The sequence below is a fragment of the Thunnus albacares genome, chromosome 24 (assembly GCF_914725855.1).
Source record: "Thunnus albacares chromosome 24, fThuAlb1.1, whole genome shotgun sequence".
Classification (NCBI taxonomy): domain Eukaryota; kingdom Metazoa; phylum Chordata; class Actinopteri; order Scombriformes; family Scombridae; genus Thunnus; species Thunnus albacares.
In genome coordinates, this window is record NC_058129.1 from 12246318 (window position 1) to 12269123 (window position 22806).

At 38.0% G+C, this 22806-nt stretch overlaps 1 protein-coding gene across 1 annotated transcript in view; it reads right to left on the bottom strand.

The window, feature by feature from the left end:
• Positions 1 to 194: 194 nt before the first annotated feature.
• The window catches only part of LOC122976033 (ribonuclease inhibitor-like), a 28788-nt gene continuing 6176 nt past the window's right edge, over positions 195 to 22806 (bottom strand). Inside the window, exons 3-6 of the mRNA XM_044344281.1 lie at positions 14946 to 15119; positions 6407 to 6583; positions 3394 to 3567; positions 195 to 2330 (exon numbers count right to left, since the gene is read on the bottom strand). Coding sequence (XP_044200216.1) covers positions 2321 to 2330; positions 3394 to 3567; positions 6407 to 6583; positions 14946 to 15119 — 535 coding nt within the window. The 3' untranslated portion in view covers positions 195 to 2320. The remainder of the gene's footprint in view (positions 2331 to 3393; positions 3568 to 6406; positions 6584 to 14945; positions 15120 to 22806) is intronic.

A 22806-nucleotide genomic window follows, 5' to 3' on the forward strand; every position in this document is an offset into this window, starting at 1 on the left:
TATCTGGTGACCCTTTGGAGGGGCCCAACCCCTAGGTTGGGAACCACTGGACTAAACTAGCTAACTGTATACAGGGTTCAATGTTAATGTTTTTTTTTGGTGGGTCAGAAATCAAATTGCCCAAAGTCAGTTTTTATTTGCTACTATACAAATTGTTTTATTTATTAGCGGTTATCAAATAACAAAGACTAAAGTTTATTGTCTTGTTTAATCTTTAATTAAATGAAACAGAACAAACACACAAAGTGCCATAGATGTGAAGTAACAAACATTCTTGCATATCAAAAATGTTATGACTCATCTCCTATATTTCACTGAACACTAAATTCTTTTGATCAGCCCAGTTTCTTTCATATAATGAAACAGACTCACTAACCTGATGGCAAATACATTTTTTAGACTCATTTCTTCCACTTCAAGCTTCCTGATTTCCCTCTTTAATGTTTCTCGTTCTCAAGAGTATTTATGACAGTGAAAAATTACATGCTGCACTGATTTCTCTATTTGACAGATCACACATAATTCTGAGGGATGTTTGTTTCACGCATCACACTACTAGCCTACTAAATTTTTGATTGGCTGCGCCAATATTCTCATGCGTACAAGGGGGAGGAGGCTATGCTGTGTGCCAAAGAAGGAGAATATAATTTATGATACAATGATCAAAGAATGATTTAAACTTTTTTCTGATAACGTTAATAAATATAAGATAAAATAAAGTGAATATACAATACATAATATGTAATATATATGTGATATATATATACGGTGCATAGGTCTCTGAAGAACCTCCCATTTCTCCATCAGACACAGACACACATCGGAACATCTTCCCTCGGGTTTGACCTCACTGTGGGTCTTCTCTGTGTCAGGTGCAACCCAAAGCTGACCAAACACAAACCACAGTCTTTTTTCTCAAATCTACCTACCACTGACCTCAGCACCCGTGTAACATGAAATGGAAAATAAAGCCCATTTGATAATAAAAATAAGATAAAATAGATGAAGTGAAAAATAAAGTGAAAAATACTAAAATTACATAGATTGCATGATATAAGGTGGAAGATAAAACCCACTGACATATAAAGTAGAATGCATACTGAATAATAATAAGAATAAGAATAAAATAAAATAAAAACAAAGTGAACACATAAAATACATAGAATGTATAAAATAAAGTAAAATATTTAGTGAGCTGGCTTCCCTGATATCTATCTGTAGTGTGTTCCATAGGTTTGGGGCGTAATTGACAAAGGCTGCATTCCCGATTTTCTTTCGGCTATTGTTGGTCATCTCCAGATGATCGCAGTGTTCTTGAGGGCAAATAGTTAACAAGGGAGTTAGCAATGTAGCTTGGTCCTAGCCCATTAAGGGCTTTGTTTGTATATGAGGAGGAGGACCTTAAAGTCAATACTGAATGTTACAGAAGCTGGATCAGAGCAGCTAAAAGTGAACTAATGTGTTCTCTCCTTCTTGGTTCTGGTTAATATCTGAGCTGCAGAGTTTTGAATGAGCTGAAGTCTCTCAGTGTTTTTTTTTGGTAGGCCAGTAAAAAGTGCATTATAGTAATCAAGTCAATTTGAAATGAAGGTATGAATCAGCTTTTCAACATCTTTTTAGATTTATAAATGGTCGTACTTTGGCTAGCAGTAGTAAAGTAAATTCAGATGCCATATTATAAATCCTGTAAATTAATTAATAATTGTAGTGTCAAGTGATTCTGCAATAATCTGCAGTGTCACTCTGGTTTCAACAGATACAGATGGTCACATGTCTGAAAGTAAAGAGACATTTAAAACTTATATACATTTAAAACATATATACCACTTATATACAAAGACAGGAAAGTCTTTCTAAACAAGCCTCTGCTGGAGATGATCCACATGGACCAAAATCCAGACTGAGACTCAGGTCCAGGAGGAGGGTGGAGGAGGTGGTTGAGTCTGGGTGTGTCTGCAGAGACTGTGTAGAAGGACAGAGCAGCAGCAGAGCAGTCCAGATACACTGATGATACTCTGTCAGATCCAGAGGAACACACAGGGATGATGGTGGACTTGACTTTGTGTGTGACAGTGGAGCAGTTCTCAGATCAGTTCAGACTGCAGCACTGAGACTCATCTCCACTTCTTCTGATTCCTCTGTCAGTCACTGCTGGATGAAGCTCTCCTCTCCACTCTACCTCCCAGTAACATGGCCCAGTCAGAGTCTCTCTACACCCAAGCTGCTGCTGCTGCGGCTTCAACCTCTCTGGATCATCAGGATACAGCTGATCCTCTCTCAACACGAACTCCTGGATGTTCACTCACTCTGACAGAGATCATCACTTCAAGCTGATGAGAGAAGAAGAAACAACAGAGGTCATAAATCAGTGTTTAGTGAGACTCACTTCATCAGCTGTCAGTCAGTGATGCAGCACATCCAGTATAAAGACCAGCAGGGACTTCAGTCCTGTTCAGACCAGAAGTGGAGCAGCTGTGCAGCGTAGCCTGCTTCCTCTCAGCTCTCATGTTAACGTGTTGGAGTGAACACACTGAGCTCCGATCTCACAGACCTGCAGAGACTTTTGGCATCAAGTCTGTTTACTCTGCAGATTTCACTGAAGTACACAGAGGAAATAAAGTGCAGAGAGTCATGAACACATCATTACTGCACAAACACTTTAGTGACACATTTACTGTTGTTACATGTGACCTGCTGTTAAAGTGAAAGCAAGAGTCTCTGTGTGTTGATCAACATCTTATCTGCTTTTGAAATATCATTTGACAAATAAAAATGGAGGCTGTCATTGAAAATATTTGGAGGAAACAAAATAAGTGATGGACAGATATAAAGATGTGATTCCTGGACTTCAGCAGAGGTTCTGGTCTGTATAAAGACCACATGGTTACTAAACGTAATGATGGTTCTGTGAAATCAGAGCCAGTGATTTGCAGGCTTCAGTCAGACTGATCTTAGAACTCTGACAAAGATGAACTGATCAATTCTTTAGTGTTGAAATGAGAGAACAAACACTTTCAGATCAGATTTGATGGTACGACAGTTGGATGAATGAGGACCACTGTCTTTATACATCTTGTAAGGCTGTCAGCTGTAATCCAGCTTTATTTCCTGCAGACATGAACAACAACAACAACAGTCGTCTTCACATCGACTCAAACACATGATCACAACAAGCTTCTGGCTGATCTGATTGGCTGACTGTTCTCTCTCTCTCTGTCGTTGTGTCCGATCCTGAAGCCTGTCACCGTTCTCCTCTCACAGCTTCACTGAGGAAGGCAGCCACTAAGAAGTTTGGAGGTTCACCAGGAAATACTGGATCTTTGCTTTGATACTAACTGTGTTTAATACAAAACTGCTGAAACCAGCACGGACTGACTCCAACTCTCTACTTACCTCAGAGTCTTCAGTCTACAGTCTGGACTCTTCTTAAGATCAGACAGCAGATTCTTGTCTGAAGAACTCAAGAAGTTTCCACTCAGATCCAGCTCTCTCAGATGGGAGGGGTTGGACTTCAGAGCTGAGACCAGAGAAGCACAGCTGATCTCTGACAAACTGCAGCGCCACAATCTAAATAAAGAAGAAATCATGTAGCGTTAGAAGCAGATTATTGTGTTTGAAATCATTCAATGTTTCATAATCTGTTCAGAGCTGAAGAAGGTTTAGAATGAACAAGTTTAGAAAATGGAAACTCCAAACACCTGAACCCAACAGGATGCAGGTTAAAAACTGTCAAATACAAACAGTGAAAAAGAGCTTCATTAATATTAATGACAACATGCTGCTACTTCAATAAACACACAGTGACTTAACAGTGAATTAGCCAGTGCAGCTTTTTCATGTTATATTAAATATGAAGACCAAAAAGATGCTCAGTGTGAATCAGTAAAAAGTCTTTGTCGTCACAGATGTTTTAATGTTATCAAAATTGATTTAAAATAAAGGTCTGAATGTTTGAAAGTTTGTATCCACTCTGCTGAGGAAACTCATGGACTTCAAGTGGGACTTCATTTAAGATAGTGAGATTACTCAATCCCATTACTGGCTTCTATTTATCAAAACACCAGCTGGTCTCATTCGTCTAATTCTTTCTCCCTCTCAATCACACACACACACACACACACACACTCAGAGGGCTACCAAGGCTGGATTGGGAGAACTGGTGTCTTTGACTGGGCCATAAGTCATTAACTAACTCACTCCCCTGCCATCGCCCAATACTTGGACTTCTGCACTTAACCGTGTTCCTTGTTAGAGCCTGACATACAGTTCATATTTGGACATGATGTAACATGTCTGCTGCTGTTCATTATATTTTCATTTATATTTCAACTGTTTTTGACAGACAGCATTATATTGACAAAACATCTTTTATTTATGTCATGTTCATCTTTTTATTTGTACCACTGATATGCCTTAAGGCTGGACAATATCTCCAGTATATTCAGATGTTACATGATATAGAGCCAGATATTATCTGAGAGTTTGTTTGTAATTCTGTGATGTAGCTCAGTTGTCTGTAACTGTTGCTGCTCCACAAAGCAAGGTTAGTAAGTTTACCACATGACTTTAAAAATGGTAAAACTGCTGAAATTTGGTTTGTTATCATGAACTTGAATTTTGAATCATAATTGAATCATATCCAAATAGCTCATTCAAATGTTGCTTTACAGATTCAAAACACTATCATGATGATGTCATCTTTTCACACTTATCTGCCTAACTTTCTAATCCTGCTTTGTGGAACAGTCCTCTGGTTAAAAGCTGCTTAACAGCAAATGATGCAGTTTTATTCAACTGAACTGTCCTGTTCTGGTCACCTGCTTTGCTTTTCTAAACACTGTTTCATAAATTTTAAATATACTGTTTGTCAAAAAGGTGATACTGTATAGTTGATCATGTCAATATTTCTGAGCCTAAGTGCCTTGTACTACTATTTCCATCAAAAAGCCAAAGACAGTTTGAGAGAGAACGCTCTGTTTCAGCTTTTTGTTTAACATGCAATTGTTCTGCATGTGAAGTTTCCAACTTTATATTCAAATAAAAAGTCAAGTGCAACAAGAAGCTGTGTTTTTTTTCTCTTACATTGTAATTACATGATTGAAATATCAGTGATTTAGCTCTGTTCTTCAATCCTAAAGAACATTTTGTTCTGGTTTGCATTATGTGCTTGTAGCCAGCTTTGGACAGAGATTTTATGAAGAATGACAACCAGGTCTATTAAAACCTTTTTCTTAACAAAAGTGTCTTTAATTGTATGTATTGTGACTATTCCTATGTGTTTAACCTGCTCAGTCAGTATTCATTTAGGTTAAAAATAGGTTTATTAAAATGATTGTAAAAAAAATACAAACTAAATAGTTCAATCAAACAAATCTGTCAACTGCAAGATACTGTAAAAGAAAAAAACAGTTATATTAATAAAGCAATGAAAAACCAGATCATACTGTATTTTTCATTAACAGCACGAAACCGTAAATTTTAGTAACAGTAAAAAATGTTAATTTTACAGTAACTTAATGGCAACCCTGCTGCCAGTTGTTGAATGTTTTTACAGGAAGTTTTAACACTGTGTGTGTAGATGTGTGTGTGTTTCTACTGTAGCAGCCTGGTGTCATCAGGAGATTTAATGAAGGTAAACACAGTGAACGGTGGTGCGTAACGGCACTGCTCTCTGGCGCAGCACTTCTCAGAGGCTGCAGATTTATCAACATATCAGTCCTGCTGACTTCAAATGCTGCAGGGATTTAATGAAGTGAAGGAGAAGCTTTTCATACAGTATAAACAGCTGTGGACAACAGATACAATCACCCACATTCATTTATACATCACTGCACACTGATTTACTGACTTTCCTGCTTTAACCACATTAAACCTTATTTTCTGTGCACATGTTGGTTGGAGAGTGTTTAACTGAAATAAATGATTTATATTTGAAGCATTAATCTGTTGTTGCAGCACGTCTGCATCCAGTAGACTATTTAGTATGAAACACAGGCGCCTGATACTGTATCAGTAGCCTATGTGACGCTCACAAAAACAAAGGGATTTTATGAGGATGACGTATGACTGCAGCGTTCTACTATAGTCATACGTCATTGTTCAGTTTTAACAACAGCTGACATTTTTGATCTTTGAGCACAAAATTAAGTTATTTGTCCACAAATATTTGGCGAACATTGTGGCTAATCAACATGGTCAGAAAATGACTCAGAAAAATATGAAATATCTCAAAAATGCCAAAATACACTGGAGGGAGGCTTTAAATAGTATTTAAATGTTTGAAAACAACATTTGAATGTGTAAATCTGAAGGAGATTTTAAAAATCATCCTTTGTCTGGAGTTTAGTGTCACCACAACTTTCACATCATATTAATCTCAGCACAGAAGTAAGAAATGGTGTCTGACCTCAGAGTCTCCAGTCTACAGTGTGGACTCTCCAGAAAATCAAACTGCAGATTCCTTTCTGAACCGTCCCGACTGTAGTTGTGACTCAGATCAAGCTCTCTCAGATGGGAGGGGTTGGACTTCAGAGCTGAGAGCAGAGAAGCACAGCTGATCTCTGACAAACTGCAGCTCCACAATCTGAATAAAGAAGAAATCATGTAGCGTTAGAAGCAGATTACATGGGTGCAAGAGCTCCGTCTACAGACGGATTTCCATCAAAAGTGACTTATTTGTTCCATCATAATCTGTTTATTTTACCACTAACACAAAAAAGATTTTACTCTGCCACCACATTTCTGCTTTTTTCACTTTGTAAACGATTAAATGGCGAGGGAAAGAGAAGTTTGTTGTTCCAGACATCAACGCTTGTTCCAGCTACCTGCGGTTGTTTATGCATCGATTTATACGTCTGTTTTCTCTAAAATAATCAAAGGTATGGCAGTTTTATTTAATGTGCACTTATTTCTCTGTAGGGATGGGTACCGAAACCCGGTATTAAACGAGCCCCGAGGATAAATTATTAAAGACTGTAGTACTGATAAACTCTGATGTTACCGGTTCTTTTATCAGCACTTTTTAATGTTTTGGTGTAATTTATTCTCAAACTGCAGCCTCTCCTCCACACACACACACACACACACACACACACACACACACACACAGCAAAGTCAGTGAACAGCAGATCACATGTGAAGTGATGATTACTCGAGTTGATGACAACTACGCTCGTTACTTCTTAAGTGCAATAACACCTTAGCAAGTAAAAAGCCAATACTCTATCAATACACCTGATCAACAAGCACAAACATGTAGAAAAGTGATATTTTCATTTTAAATTTCATTTTGCTCTGTCCGCAGTCTCTCATCCACCGCTGCTATGTTTTACACAACCACAGCACGCTAGCTCGGCTAATAGCTAATTGTTAGCAACAAGCTAAAACTAAAGCTGTGTGTATGTAGTCTAACTGTTTAGCTTAGTTTGCCACCAATCTTCAAATTTGGCTCATTCTTGTAAACTCAGCTGCTGGCTGAGACAAAGCAGCCTCTCCTCTCTGCCAGCGGTACCTGCAGCAGTCAATCACATCAGCAGCAGAGGGAGGAGGAGGAGGACAGGAGGAAGGACTGATACTGACTGATGTCTGTCTTCTTCTTTCTTTCTAAACTTCACTCAGTATTTTCATGTCAGGAATATTATTTATTTTATTGATATTTTACATTTGTTTCCAGAGATATTATTGAGTTTATATAGTAAATTTGCTGTTGTAAACATGACTGTTGCAGCTGGGCGGCTGTGGCTCAGGAGGTAGGGTCAGGAGCGGGTCGTCCACTAATCGGAAGATTGGCGGTTCGAGTCCCGGCTCCTCCAGTCCGCATGTCGATGTGTCCTTGGGCAAGATACTTAAACCCAAATTGCTCCTGATGGCTGTGCCATCAATGTGTGAATGATTAGATTTCCTCTGATGGGCAGGTTGGGACCTTGCATGGTAGCCCCTGTACCCATTCAGCGTATGAATGTGTGTGAATGGGTGAATGTGATTCATAGTGTAAAAGTGCTTTGAGTGGTCGGAAGGCTAGAAAGGCGCTATACAAGTACAGTCCATTTACTGTTGCTGCTATGGAAACAATGTTTAGTTATATTTATAATAAAAATAAATTCTAATCCTTTTCTGAATTTATTTTAAAAAAAAGAATGAATTCAGAACAGAGTGTAGGGCTCGACTTTAAGGTTTGTCCGATTTCTTTATATGACAAATGGAAAAGAAATTTACTTGTCCCACCACACAAGTTAAAAGCCACAAAAAAAATCCTCACAATGTTTCATCTGTTCTGCACCTCTACTGTACCCACTGAAAAAGAGGGATGATGAATCACAGACAGACAAAGTCTGTGACGAGATGTCAAGAGGCAGATATTCACATTTTATTACATAATGAAAAGGTCCAAACCTTCAGATGCGCAAGAAAGAAAACGGAGAAAAGAGGAGGAGGAAAAGAAAGCCCAATATAGAGGTATGTCGTCTAATGTTTACAAAGCTAGCTAAGTAGCAATAAAGCTAATGCTAGATAATGATGCTACGATAGCTGCTGGACTCACATATCGTTACAGATTGAAGGATATGAGACTGAATGATAAGCCAGTATCGAGCTATCTGGATAACTGCTCCTTCCTACAACGTAAGGCATTGTGCTGAAATTTCACTGACCAATATCAGTGATAATGGCTAACGCTATATCCATAAAAACATAGATTTCTGCACTGGGTTGCACCAACTATGTGTAAGCTGGCATGAGCCACTTGGCATCGTAGCACATTGTAGTAAACCGGATCAATAGTGAAATATCATATCAATAAATTAGGTCTCTACTGGATTACTGTGTTGCTAAATGGCAGCAATTACAGTTATTTTGTAACTTATCTCCGTGGTGAAAGCTTTTATTTTACTAATGCATAAATCACAACTTAGTGATAATAATTTACGTTATAACTAAGTTTGAACTGACACACAGCTGGAGCAACAGGCTGCAGCAGTTGTTTGTCTACTCTGCAGCTACATGTTTTTGCTTGTAACAGGCTGATATCTACTCTATAACTGTCCAGATGCACTCAGGAAATATCTGCAGAAGCCTCCAACTGCTGGAGAACTTACATCTGATCTCCCATCTACACCACTCTCTGAAGCAGATCAGTTCAGCCACTTATTTGTGGTCTCTGTGTAACTGATAATACACTGCTATGTTGTCTTTATTATTATTATTATTATTATTATTATTATTATTATTATTATTATTATTATTATTATTTGAATGTTACAGTTACACCTTGTTAATTTCAAGTCAAATATCAATATTATCTTTTATTAAATGGTTTCTTACATAATTGTGTTATCATGGTAACAATAAAATATATTGATTCATAAATATAATTTCTATATTATAAAGGGAACATAGCTAACTTAAATACTAATCAATATTAGACTGCAACCATCTATATTTATTCAAGTTGTCTACAGGACACATTAAAGCTAGAATAACTTATTCCATCTAAAATAATTTAAACTTGGATTCTTGACCTTTTTTCACTCATGTAATTGAACAGTACTGGTCAACCGTTATCTATAATTTATGCTTCAGATGTGTTTATTGTCTGATGTGTTGTCATTTATGAATCATTGTGTATCCTTACTAAAGGATTAATAAGTATATTTACATGTATGTTTAGATTTACCTGCAGGTGAAGCAACAACAGACACAACAGACACTTCTACTACTCTACAGCCTGCAGACACCATCAACTGGAACAGATCCTGAAGTATGTGAGTCCATCAAGGCAGCAGCTATAGATCCTGCTGACTGGCAGCCCTGTCTGATATGGTGAGGACAGAGATAGTCAGCAGAGGCCATATCAGCTAAAATAAGACTCTACATTTACAAAATGAGAGGATGGGAGAAGTTCCCATCACCACCACTTCTACAGAAAATAAGTGAATGGAGAGAAAATCAAGAGAAGTTGGTTGGGTATATTCCAAGAAAATTTTTTTAAAAAGTCTTTACTGCTTCTGCTGCAACCTGTTCTCACAAAAAAACTACAAACTAATCAGTAATTGATTTAATGACTGGAAAAATTGCAGTGAAATACTCAAAACCCACGAGAACAGTCCAGGGATCTCATTTGTTGAGTAAGCAGGAACGGGGCCTGAAAGAGGCGTACGCCACTTCCCAAGCAAAAGTTGTGATCTATAAAAACAAACTTGATGGGACAATGTGCGCACCTGCACCTAAACTCTTACCCATGCATAGGAACATTTTAGAGACAAGGGAAATCCACGACGCAGAATTGAAGTGAATTGAAGGCAGATTGTATAATAATCCTCTCACACATTTCATTTCACTTAATATCAAACATCAATTATAGATCCACATTATCATAAACACTCAAACCAGCAGTGTTATCTGTACTTTGGCTTGTAGTGAGCCATAACTTCCATAAACATCTTTCAATTTGTAAAGATATAAAGCAACTCAGATCTTAAAGTCTGCCCAACATTTCATCAGTGCTGCCTCACCCGGAGCACAAAGGAGAGAGTCAGTTGTGGAGCAGCAGCAGCTGAAATGAATGATGTCAGGATGTGGCAGGTGGCAGGATTCTGCAAAGTCTGGGTTGCCTTTCTCCAATATTAGCTAAGCATGAAAATACTGATTGATTTTCACCTTAGCCACGTTAACTTACTGATGAAATGATCATCATTGATTGTAGAAATCCAAGATGACATCAAATAACTTAAACAGACGGAACTAAAACATATTTACAGGACAGAGCGTTAATAGATTTTTAATATTTGGTTATACTGTGCATATATCACCAAGTATGAGTTCCCATGTAGTTTATATGTGTAAAATGGCTACAGTGAACACGGCTGTATTGTCAAGCACAGAGACACTGGAGACACAGCGGTGGCTGCCACACACACTCTGCCTTCTCCAGTCACCTCACCGGCTCATCTTCACCACCTGTGCTCACTGTGTCAATTAGAGAAATACCTGTATGCTGGATTTTGGAGTAAATATAAACTAATATAGTGTTTATTGTATTTTACATATTGAGTGAGTGGTGTAAAAACTACTTATACTGGTTAACTGGGAGCTGGCCCACTGCAGGGTGTGTTAAACATTTAACCAGAGATGTCTGACTTAATAATCCACAGGAATGTTTATTGAGGTTGTATATGGTTGTTTTGGGTTACACACATAATTTCAATACATCTGAAAACAGGGAAATAAAACGTTAAATGTCTGTTCATGCCTGTTGCGGTCCTTCCTCTGCTGCTGCTGAGCACAAGTGACAAGAGAGGCTCCGATACACTGACTCTCAACACTGATTGGCCAGGCGTCTAAAGACAGAGAGAGTGATTGGTGCGGCGAAAGAAACACATGTACATGAATATTCATGAAGGCTTTTGCATCGACCATTTATGGTTGAATGTGGGCGTGTAGAGGGCGGGATATGACGCTGATCCATGAGCGCACATTTCCAGGTGGACTGTGATTTATAAAGGGAAATATACGTGCATTCGTGTGTACGCATGGTTTTATAAATATGATTATTTTTCGGTGCACGCCATTTTTGGCTTTTGTGCGCACGTACAATTTTAGTATGGATCCTACACACTGTTTTATAAATGAAACCCCAGAACATTGTGGGCACATGACATCATGGAAGGAGTCATCTATCCAGTGTAATCTATCAACCAAGTGCCAGCGTCTTGGATGTTACTAACAGGTAAAGGTAGTTAATAATAGTAATATTTAACAATTGACTCATTCTTTGAAACATGATTTGTTTGTTTGAAAAGTAATTGCAATTTATAAAAATATATATTTTTGTCTTGAAACCATTGTGGTGTCTGATGTTTGTTGTCCATATTTTTACTGTAGAATGAGCGGGTGTGTCATGGACTCATGGTTTGGGCTCTTTGTGTTTTTTCTTCTTTTGGTTTTCTGTGTTACACTTGTGTTGTCCAGTCTTTTTGCTCATTCATGTTATTTGAGTTGTATCTTTGAAAGACTGTATTAGATTATTGGTTAGCTTGTAGTGCTGTGTACCTAGGTTGGTTTATTCAGAGACAGTTTGATTTATGCTGGCTTGTTATTGAGTGCTGTTGTGTTTTCTGTGTTTTACTTTGCTCTGTGTTTCTCTTGTGTGTTCCTTCACTCCTCCTGTTTTCATGTGCTCCTCCTCTCACCTGCCCTGCAGTAGCCTCGTCGGTCTTGCCCTGCTCCTAGTGTCTTCCCCAGCCTATCAGCTGCCAGCCTGCCCTTGTATTGTGCCACCTGTTCCTTGTTGTCTGATTACTTCAGTTTGTATTTAAGTTCAGTTTTCAGTTCAGTCTTTGTCGAGTCGTCTGTTCAGTTAGTCAAGTCTGTTCTGTCGTGTTTGCTCAGTTTCCTGCTCAGTCGATTTTTTTTTTGTATCTTGTTCTACTCAGCTCATCCTGCTTTTGTTTTTTTCCTGCCAGTCTTTGAAATAAAGATGGTTTTCTTCAGCCCTGCTTTCTGGTCTCTGCATTTGGGTCCACCTGCTCCTCAATGTATGACAGGGTGGTGATGAGGCAGTACTGGTGGAATAATGTGGTTTGGGGGGGGCACCAAAACCTAATCTCTCCTACGGCACCAACATGTCTAGAGCCGGCCCTGCTGTCAGATTTATTAAAGGAAAGCTTTTACATTTTCAGAGTGAGTGAAGAAATCAGGAGAGAGGAGACAGAAGTGAGGAAGAATTGCAGGATGTAACTTAATGGTGTTGAAAGAAAAACAAGGAGAAAGTAAAGAAGTGATTGAAAAGGAAGAAGGTGCAACTGATTCAAGATTTAAAGAAACAGTTGAAGGAGTAAAGAGAAACACACAGAGGCAGCCCAGGCGTCAGGTGATGGAGAGACATGAACACATTCAAAACAGGAGGCAGAAAAAACTGTTAAGGTCTGACTTCCACCTGTATCTAGATGAATTACTGTTCTCTAAATATGTTTAAAGGCACAATCTGTTATCCAAACTAAAGGACATCCTAACAAACAAAAGTCAAAGCACAAGATTCAAACCTGCTATAAAAGGACTTACAGATGTTTTAACACAGGTACTAACACTACACAACAACTCTGTTAACATGATGTTTTCTTCAGCTGTTAGAAGGTCGTTGACCTCAGTAACTGTTGTAAACACAGCACTAAAACTGACACTTTCAGTTATTAGGAAACAAAATGCTGATTCATCTGATTCATTTATAAGTCAAACTGTTGTCTTGATTTGGCTTTAAGTTTAAACAAATTAATTCCCCATCAGTCAGTTTTGTTATGTTGTTATATTACAAACATTGATCTATATTAAGGATCATATAGAGGCTGAGAATCCAGATTTGTTTTTCAGATAGAGACTGATTGGTCCATCTATCATCCATAAGTCTTACGTTTATTTATGTGTTGTAAATAAATACTGTTAATATTTAAAAATGAGGTTAATAAATATTGTTAATATTTGTTTAATATTTATTTACCTATTTTTTGTGCACTTGTTTCATTTCAGCTCAGTGTAGAGAAATACAGCGATACAGACAACCGCCTTACTGCGTATCTATGACGACACTGTCGACACCGCGTATCCGTATCTGTGACACGTCTGCTCCGTAACATAACTAGTAGTTTCAGGGGGCCTACCACCCCCCCTGAAAATAATCCTAGTAGAAACACTGTCAATCATTATTATTAAACGTCAGAAGGATGATCAATAATTAATCTATAGAGCTCATATTGAAACAGACTTTACAAAGTGCTTCACAATTCAGGATCAAATGAAAAGATCATTAACAGGGAAGTAATGGCTTGAATAAAATTCATAAATTGAATCATTTATATGTTGACACTGTTTGGATGCTTTCAACTGTTTGTTCTTCTGATTTCTACGTTCACAAACAAAATGAAAAAAGTAAATTATTGTCATTTTTACTCTGACAAGTGACTTTTGTGGATGTGTGGAACAGTTAAAAAAGGCACTTTAATAATTCTTATTTCCAATTTGTGTTTGTGAATTTTATCTCAATGAGGAATTTTTATTCATTAATGTTTCCTGTGGAAATTGCCTTGCTGCACATCGTCCCTTCTGTCCCTCACAGAGCTGTTTTGCATTGCTGAGGATAAGTTGTGTGGAAAAATGCTGCTGCGCTATTTTATTGTTTTCTATGGAAATTGAACCTTTTATGTTGTAACATTTAATGCATATTGTTTACTGTTAATACTATAACTCTATCTAACTCTTATCTATCAGATGCTGCAGGGATTTAATGAAGTGAAGGAGAAGCTTTTCATACAGTATAAACAGCTGTGGACAACAGATACTGTAACAATCACCCACATTCATTTATACATCACTGCACACTGATTTACTGACTTTCCTGCTTTAACCACATTAAACCTTATTTTCTGTGCACATGTTGGTTGGAGAGTGTTTAACTGAAATAAATGATTTATATTTGAAGCATTAATCTGTCGTTGCAGCACGTCTGCATCCAGTAGACTATTTAGTATGAAACACAGGCGCCTGATACTGTATCAGTAGCCTATGTGACGCTCACAAAAACAAAGGGATTTTATGAGGATGACGTATGACTGCAGCGTTCTACTATAGTCATACGTCATTGTTCAGTTTTAACAACAGCTGACATTTTGGATCTTTGAGCACAAAATGAAGTTATTTGTCCACAAATATTTGGTGAACATTGTGGCTAATCAACATGGTCAGAAAATGACTCAGAAAAATATGAAATATCTCAAAAATGCCAAAATACACTGGAGGGAGGCTTTAAATAGTATTTAAATGTTTGAAAACAACATTTGAACGTGTAAATCTGAAGGAGATTTTACCTGATAAAAATCATCCTTATGTCTGCAGTTTAGTGTCACCACAACTTTCACATCATATTAATCTCAGCACAGAAGTAAGAAATGGTGTCTGACCTCAGAGTCTCCAGTCTACAGTGTGGACTCTCCAGAAAATCACACAACTTTGTTCCTGAACCGTTGAGAATCTTGTTGTGACTCAGATCAAGCTCTCTCAGGTGGGAGGGGTTGGACTTCAGAGCTGAGAGCAGAGAAGCACAGCTGATCTCTGACAAACTGCAGTTCCACAATCTGAATAAAGAAGAAATCATGTCGCGTTAGAAGCAGATTACATGGGTGCAAGAGCTCCATCTACAGACGGATTTCCATCAAAAGTGAATTATTTGTTCCATCATAGTCTGTTTATTTTTACCACTAACACAAAAAAGATTTTACTCTGCCACCACATTTCTGCTTTTTTCATTTTGTAAATGATTAAACGGCGAGGGAAAGAGACGTTCGTTGTTCCAGACATCAATTTATACGTCTGTTTTCTCCAAAATAATCAAAGGTATGGCAGTTTTATTTAATGTGCACTTATTTCTCTGTAGGGATGGGTACCGAAACCCGGTATTAAACGAGCCCCGAGGATATATTATTAAAGACTGTAGTATTGATAAGCTCCGATGTTACCGGTTCTTTTATCAGCACTTTTTAATGTTTTGGTGTAATTTATTCTCAAACTGCAGCCTCTCCTCCACACACACACACACACACACACACACACACAGCAAAGTCAGTGAACAGCAGATCACATGTGAAGTGAAGATTACTCGAGTTGACGACAACTACGCTCGTTACTTCTTAAGTGCAATAACACATTAGCGAGTAAAAAGCCAATACTCTATCAATACACCTGATCAACAAGTATTAACATGTAGAAAAGTGATATTTTCAACTGCTCTGTCCGCAGTCTCTCATCCACCGCTGCTATGTTTTACACAACCACAGCGCGCTAGCTCGGCTAATAGCTAATTGTTAGCAACAAGCTAAAACTAAAGCTGTCTGTATGTAGTCTAACTGTTTAGCTTAGTTTGCCACCAATCTTCAAATTTGGCTCATTCCTGTAAACTCAGCTGCTGGCTGAGACAAAGCAGCCTCTCCTCTCTACCAGCGGTACCTGCAGCAGTCAATCACATCAGCAGCAGAGGGAGGAGGAGGAGGACAGGAGGAAGGACTGATACTAACTGATGTCTGTCTTCTTCTTTCTTTCTAAACTTCACTCAGTATTTTCATGTCAGGAATAATATTTATTTTATTGACATTTTACATTTGTTTCCAGAGATATTATTGAGTTTATAAAGTGACTTTGCTGTTGTGAACATGACTGTTGCAGCTGGGCGGCTGTGGCTCAGGAAGTAGGGTCAGGAGCGGGTCGTCCACTAATTGGAAGATTGGCGGTTCGAGTCCCGGCTCCTCCAGTCCGCATGTCGATGTGTCCTTGGGCAAGATACTTAAACCCAAATTGCTCCTGATGGCTGTGCCATCAATGTGTGAATGATTAGATTTCCTGTGATGGGCAGGTTGGGACCTTGCATGGTAGCCCCTGAACCCATTCAGCGTATGAATGTGTGTGAATGTGATTCATAGTGTAAAAGCGCTTTGAGTGGTCGGAAGGCTAGAAAGGCGCTATACAAGTACAGTCCATTTACCATTTACTGTTCCTGCTCTAGAAACAATGTTTAGTTATATTTATAATAAAAATACATTCTAATCCTGTTCTGAATTTATTCGTTTTTTAAAATAAATATATTTTTTTAAAATTAATTATTTATTAATGAAAAAGAACCAATAACAGTATTGATAAAGAACCAAACCGATAAGGAGGATCAATAAGACTATTGATTGTCATGTTAATATGAAAGTAACAAGAATTTTAACTTTTTTCTTTTACTGACTGATGTAGATTCTGGTTGCCTTTAAAGTTGATAAAGATAATAAGTTCAGATATTTGTGTTATTTTTATTCTAAAATATAGTTGAATAGTTAAAATAAGTAGGCCTACAAGTGTTTTGTCAGTAAGGAGAGAAATAGCATACTTTATGAAGGTCAAATATTTTATTTTATGCTTTTCATGTATAAATTGGTGCCTTTGCCAGGAATAAAAATCATGACCAGAATGCACCAAATTGCATCATTTAAAAAAAAGGTTTTCCAGGGGGGCATGCCTCCAGACCCCCCGAGGTGACTTCATGCCTCAGCGCTCGTCGTTGGACACCAGTAGAAAAAAGTTAAGTCAAAAAAATGTTTTTCTCTTCAGCATCCATGAGATTATTGTGTTTGAAATCATTCAATGTTTCATAATCTGTTCAGAGCTGAAGAAGGTTTAGAATGAACAAGTTTAGAAAATGGAAACTCCAAACACCTGAACCCAACAGGATGCAGGTTAAAAACTGTCAAATACAAACAGTGAAAAAGAGCTTCATTAATATTAATGACAACATGCTGCTACTTCAATAAACACTGGACTGGACAATATCTCCAGTATATTCAGATGTTACATGATACAGAGCTCAGTTTTTGCTCAGTTTCCTTCTCACTCGATGTTTTTTTTGTATCTTGTTCTACTCAGCTCATCCTGCTTTTGTTTTTTTCCTGCCAGTCTTTGAAATAAAGACGCTTTTCTTCAGCCCTGCTTACTGGTCTCTGCATTTGGGTCCACCTGCTCCTCAATGTATGACAGGGTGGTGATGAGGCAGTGCTGGTGGGGTAATGTGGTTTGGGGGGGGCACCAAAACCTACAAGTACAGTCCATTTACCATTTACTGTTGCTGCTCTAGAAACAATGTTTTGTTATATTTATAATAAAAATAAATTCTAATCTTGTTCTGAATTTATTTTTAAAAAAAGAATAAATTCAGAACAGAATTTACGGCTCGACTTTAAGGCTTGTCCGATTTCTTTATATGACAAATGGAAAAGAAATGTACCTGTCCCACCACACAAGTTAAAAGTCACAAAAAAATCCTCACAATGTTTCATCTGCTCTGCACCTCTACTGTGCGCACTGAAAAAGAGGGATGATGCATCACAGACAGACAAAGTCTGTGACGAGATGTCAAGAGGCAGATATTCACATTTTATTACATAATGAAAAGGTCCAAACCTCCAGATGCGCAAGAAAGAAAACGGAGAAAAGAGGAGGAGGAAAAGAAAGTCCAATATAAGGTATGTCGTCTAATGTTAACATAGCTAGCTAAGTAGCAATAAAGCTAATGCTAGATAATGATGCTACGATAGCTGCAGTACTCACATATTGTTACAGACTGAAGGATATGAGACTGAATGACAAGCCAGTAGCGAGCTATCTGGATAACTGCTCCTTCCTACAACGTAAGGCTTTGTGCTGAAATTTCACTGACCAATATCAGTGATAATGGCTAACGCTATATCCATAAAAACATAGATTTCTGCACTGGGTTGCATCAACTATGTGTAAGCTGGCACGAGCCACTTGGCATTGTAGCACATTGTAGTAAACTGGATCAATAGTGAAATATCATATCAATAAATTAGGTCTCTACTGGATTACTGTGTTGCTAAATGGCAGCAATTAGAGTTATGTTGTAACTTATCTCCGTGGTGAAAGCTTTTATTTTAGTGATGCATAAATCACAACTTAGAAATAATAATTTACGTTATAACTACGTTTGAACTGACACACAGCTGGTGCAACAGGCTGCAGCAGTTGTTTGTCTACTCTGCAGCTACATGTTTTTGCTTGTAACAGGCTGATATCTATTCTATAACTGTCCAGATGCACTCAGGAAATATCTGCAGAAGCCTCCAGCTGCTGGAGAAGTTACATCTGATCTCCCATCTACACCACTCTCTGAAGCAGATCAGTTCAGCCACTTATTTGTGGTCTCTGTGTAACTGATAATACACTGCTATGTTGTCTTTATTATTATTATTATTATTATTATTATTATTATTTGAATGTCACAGTTACACCTTGTTAATTTCAAGTCAAATATCAATATTATCTATTGTTAAATGGTTTCTTACATACTTGTGTTATCATGGTAACACTAGCGCAATAAAATATATTGAATCATAAATATAATTTCCATATTATAAAGGGAACATAGCTAACTTAAATACTAATCAATATTAGACTGCAACCATCTATATTTATTCAAGTTGTCTACAGGACACATTAAAGCTAGAATAACTTATTCCATGTAAAATAATTTAAACTTGGATTCTTCACCTTTTTTTACTCATGTAATTGAACAGTACTGGTCAACCGTTATCTATAATTTATGCTTCAGATGTGTTTATTGTCTGATGTGTTGTCATTTATGAATCATTGTGTGTCCTTACTAAAGGATTAATAAGTATATTTACATGTATGTTTAGATTTACCTGCAGGTGAAGCAACAACAGACACAACAGACACTTCTACTACTCTACATCCTGCAGACACCATCAACTGGAACAGATCCTGAAGTATGTGAGTCCATCAAGGCAGCAGCTATAGATCCTGCTGACTGGCAGCCCTGTCTGATATGGTGAGGACAGAGATAGTCAGCAGAGGCCATATCAGCTAAAATAAGACTCTACATTTACAAAATGAGAGGATGGGAGAAGTTCCCATCACCACCACTTCTACAGAAAATAAGTGAATGGAGAGAAAATCAAGAGAAGTTGGTTGGGTATATTCCAAGAAAATTTTTTTAAAAAGTCTTTACTGCTTCTGCTGCAACCTGTTCTCACAAAAAAACTCCAAACTAATCAGTAATTGATTTAATGACTGGAAAAATTGCAGTGAAATACTCAAAACCCACGAGAACAGTCCAGGGATCTCATTTGTTGAGTAAGCAGGAACGGGGCCTGAAAGAGGCGTACGCCACTTCCCAAGCAAAAGTTGTGATCTATAAAAACAAACTTGATGGGACAATGTGCGCACCTGCACCTAAACTCTTACCCATGCATAGGAACATTTTAGAGACAGGGGAAATCGACGACGCAGAATTGAAGTGAATTGAAGGCAGATTGTATAATAATCCTCTCACATATTTAATTTCACTTAATATCAAACATCAATTATAGATCCACATTATCATAAACACTCAAACCAGCAGTGTTATCTGTACTTTGGCTTGTAGTGAGCCAAAACTTCCATAAACATCTTTCAATTTGTAAAGATATAAAGCAACTCAGATCTTAAAGTCTGCCCAACATTTCATCAGTGCTGCCTCACCCGGAGCACAAAGGAGAGAGTCAGTTGTGGAGCAGCAGCAGCTGAAATGAATGATGTCAGGATGTGGCAGGTGGCAGGATTCTGCAAAGTCTGGGTTGCCTTTCTCCAATATTAGCTAAGCATGAAAATACTGATTGATTTTCACCTTAGCCACGTTAACTTACTGATGAAATGATCATCATTGATTATAGAAATCCAAGATGACATCAAATAACTTCAACAGACGGAACTAAAACATATTTACAGGACAGAGCGTTAATAGATTTTTAATATTTGGTTATACTGTGCATATATCACCAAGTATGAGTTCCCATGTAGTTTATATGTGTAAAATGGCTACAGTGAACACGGCTGTATTGTCAAGCACAGAGACACTGGAGACACAGCGGTGGCTGCCACACACACTCTGCCTTCTCCAGTCACCTCACCGGCTCATCTTCACCACCTGTGCTCACTGTGTCAATTAGAGAAATACCTGTATGCTGGATTTTGGAGTAAATATAAACTAATATAGTGTTTATTGTATTTTACATATTGAGTGAGTGGTGTAAAAACTACTTATACTGGTTAACTGGGAGCTGGCCCACTGCAGGGTGTGTTAAACATTTAACCAGAGATGTCTGACTTAACAATCCACAGGAATGTTTATTGAGGTTGTATATGGTTGTTTTGGGTTACACACATAATTTCAATACGTCTGAAAATGGGGAAATAAAACAGTAAATGTCTGTTCATGCCTGTTGCGGTCCTTCCTCTGCTGCTGCTGAGCACAAGTGACAAGAGATGCTCTGATACACTGACTCTCAACACTGATTGGCCAGGTGTCTAAAGACAGAGAGAGTGATTGGTGCGGCGAAAGAAACACATGTACATGAATATTCATGAAGGCTTTTGCATCGACCATTTATGGTTGAATGTGGGCATGTAGAGGGTGGGATATGACGCTGATCCATGAGCGCACATTTCCAGGTGGACTGTGATTTATAAAGGGAAATATACGTGCATTTGTGTGTACGCATGGTTTTATAAATCTGATTATTTTTCGGTGCGCGCCATTTTTGGCTTTTGTGCGCACGTACAATTTTAGTATGGATCATACACACTGTTTTATAAATGAAACCCCAGAACATTGTGGACACATGACATCATGGAAGGAGTCATCTATCCAGTGTAATCTATCAATAACAAAGTGCCAGCGTCTTGGATGTTACTAACAGGTAAAGGTAGTTAATAATAGTAATATTTAACAATTGATTCATTCTTTGAAACTGATTTGTTTGTTTGAAAAGTAATTGTAATTTATAAAAATATATATTTTTGGTGGTTTCTTGAAACCATTGTGATGTCTGATGTTTGTTGTCCATATTTTTACTGTAGAATGAGCGGGTGTGTCATGGACTCATGGTTTGGGCTCTTTGTGTTTTTTCTTCTCTTGGTTTTCTGTGTTACACTTGTCTTGTCCAGTCTTTTTGCTCATTAATGTTATTTGAGTTGCATCTTTGAAAGACTATTGGTTAGCTTGTAGTGCTGTGTACTTAGGTTGATTTATTCAGAGACAGTTTGATTTATGCTGGCTTGTTATTGAGTGCTGTTGTGTTTTCTGGGTTTTACTTTGCTCTGTGTTTCTCTTGTGTGTTCCTTCACTCCTCCTGTTTTCATGTGCTCCTCCTCTCACCTGCCCTGCAGTAGCCTCGTCGGTCCTGCCCTGCTCCTAGTGTCTTCCCCAGCCTATCAGCTCCCAGCCTGCCCTTGTATTGTGCCACCTGTTCCTTGTTGTCTGATTACTTCAGTTTGTATTGAAGTTCAGTTTTCAGTTCAGTCTTTGTCGAGTCGTCTGTTCAGTTAGTCAATTCTGTTCTGTTGTGTTTGCTCAGTTTCCTGCTCAGTCGATTTTTTTTTTGTATCTTGTTCTACTCAGCTCATCCTGCTTTTGTTTTTTTCCTGCCAGTCTTTGAAATAAAGATGGTTTTCTTCAGCCCTGCTTTCTGGTCTCTGCATTTGGGTCCACCTGCTCCTCAATGTATGACAGGGTGGTGATGAGGCAGTACTGGTGGGGTAATGTGGTTTGGGGGGGGGCACCAAATCCTGATCTCTCCTAGGACACCAACATGTCTAGAGCCGGCCCTGCTGTCAGATTTATTAAAGGAAAGCTTTTACATTTTCAGAGTGAGTGAAGAAATCAGGAGAGAGGAGACAGAAGTGAGGAAGAATTGCAGGATGTACCTTAATGGTGTTGAAAGAAAAACAAGGAGAAAGTAAAGAAGTGATTGAAAAGGAAGAAGGTGCAACTGATTCAAGATTTAAAGAAACAGTTGAAGGAGTAAAGAGAAACACACAGAGGCAGCCCAGGCGTCAGGTGATGGAGAGACATGAACACATTCAAAGCAGGAGGCAGAAAAGACTGTTAAGGTCTGACTTCCACCTGCATCTAGATGAATTACTGTTCTGTAAATATGTTTAAAGGCACAATCTGTTATCCAAACTAAAGGACATCCTAACAAACAAAAGTCAAAGCACAAGATTCAAACCTGCTATAAAAGGACTTACAGATGTTTTAACACAGGTACTAACACTACACAACAACTCTGTTAACATGATGTTTTCTTCAGCTGTTAGAAGGTCGTTGACCTCAGTAACTGTTGTAAACACAGCACTAAAACTGACACTTTCAGTTATTAGGAAACAAAATGCTGATTCATCTGATTCATTTATAAGTCAAACTGTTGTCTTGAT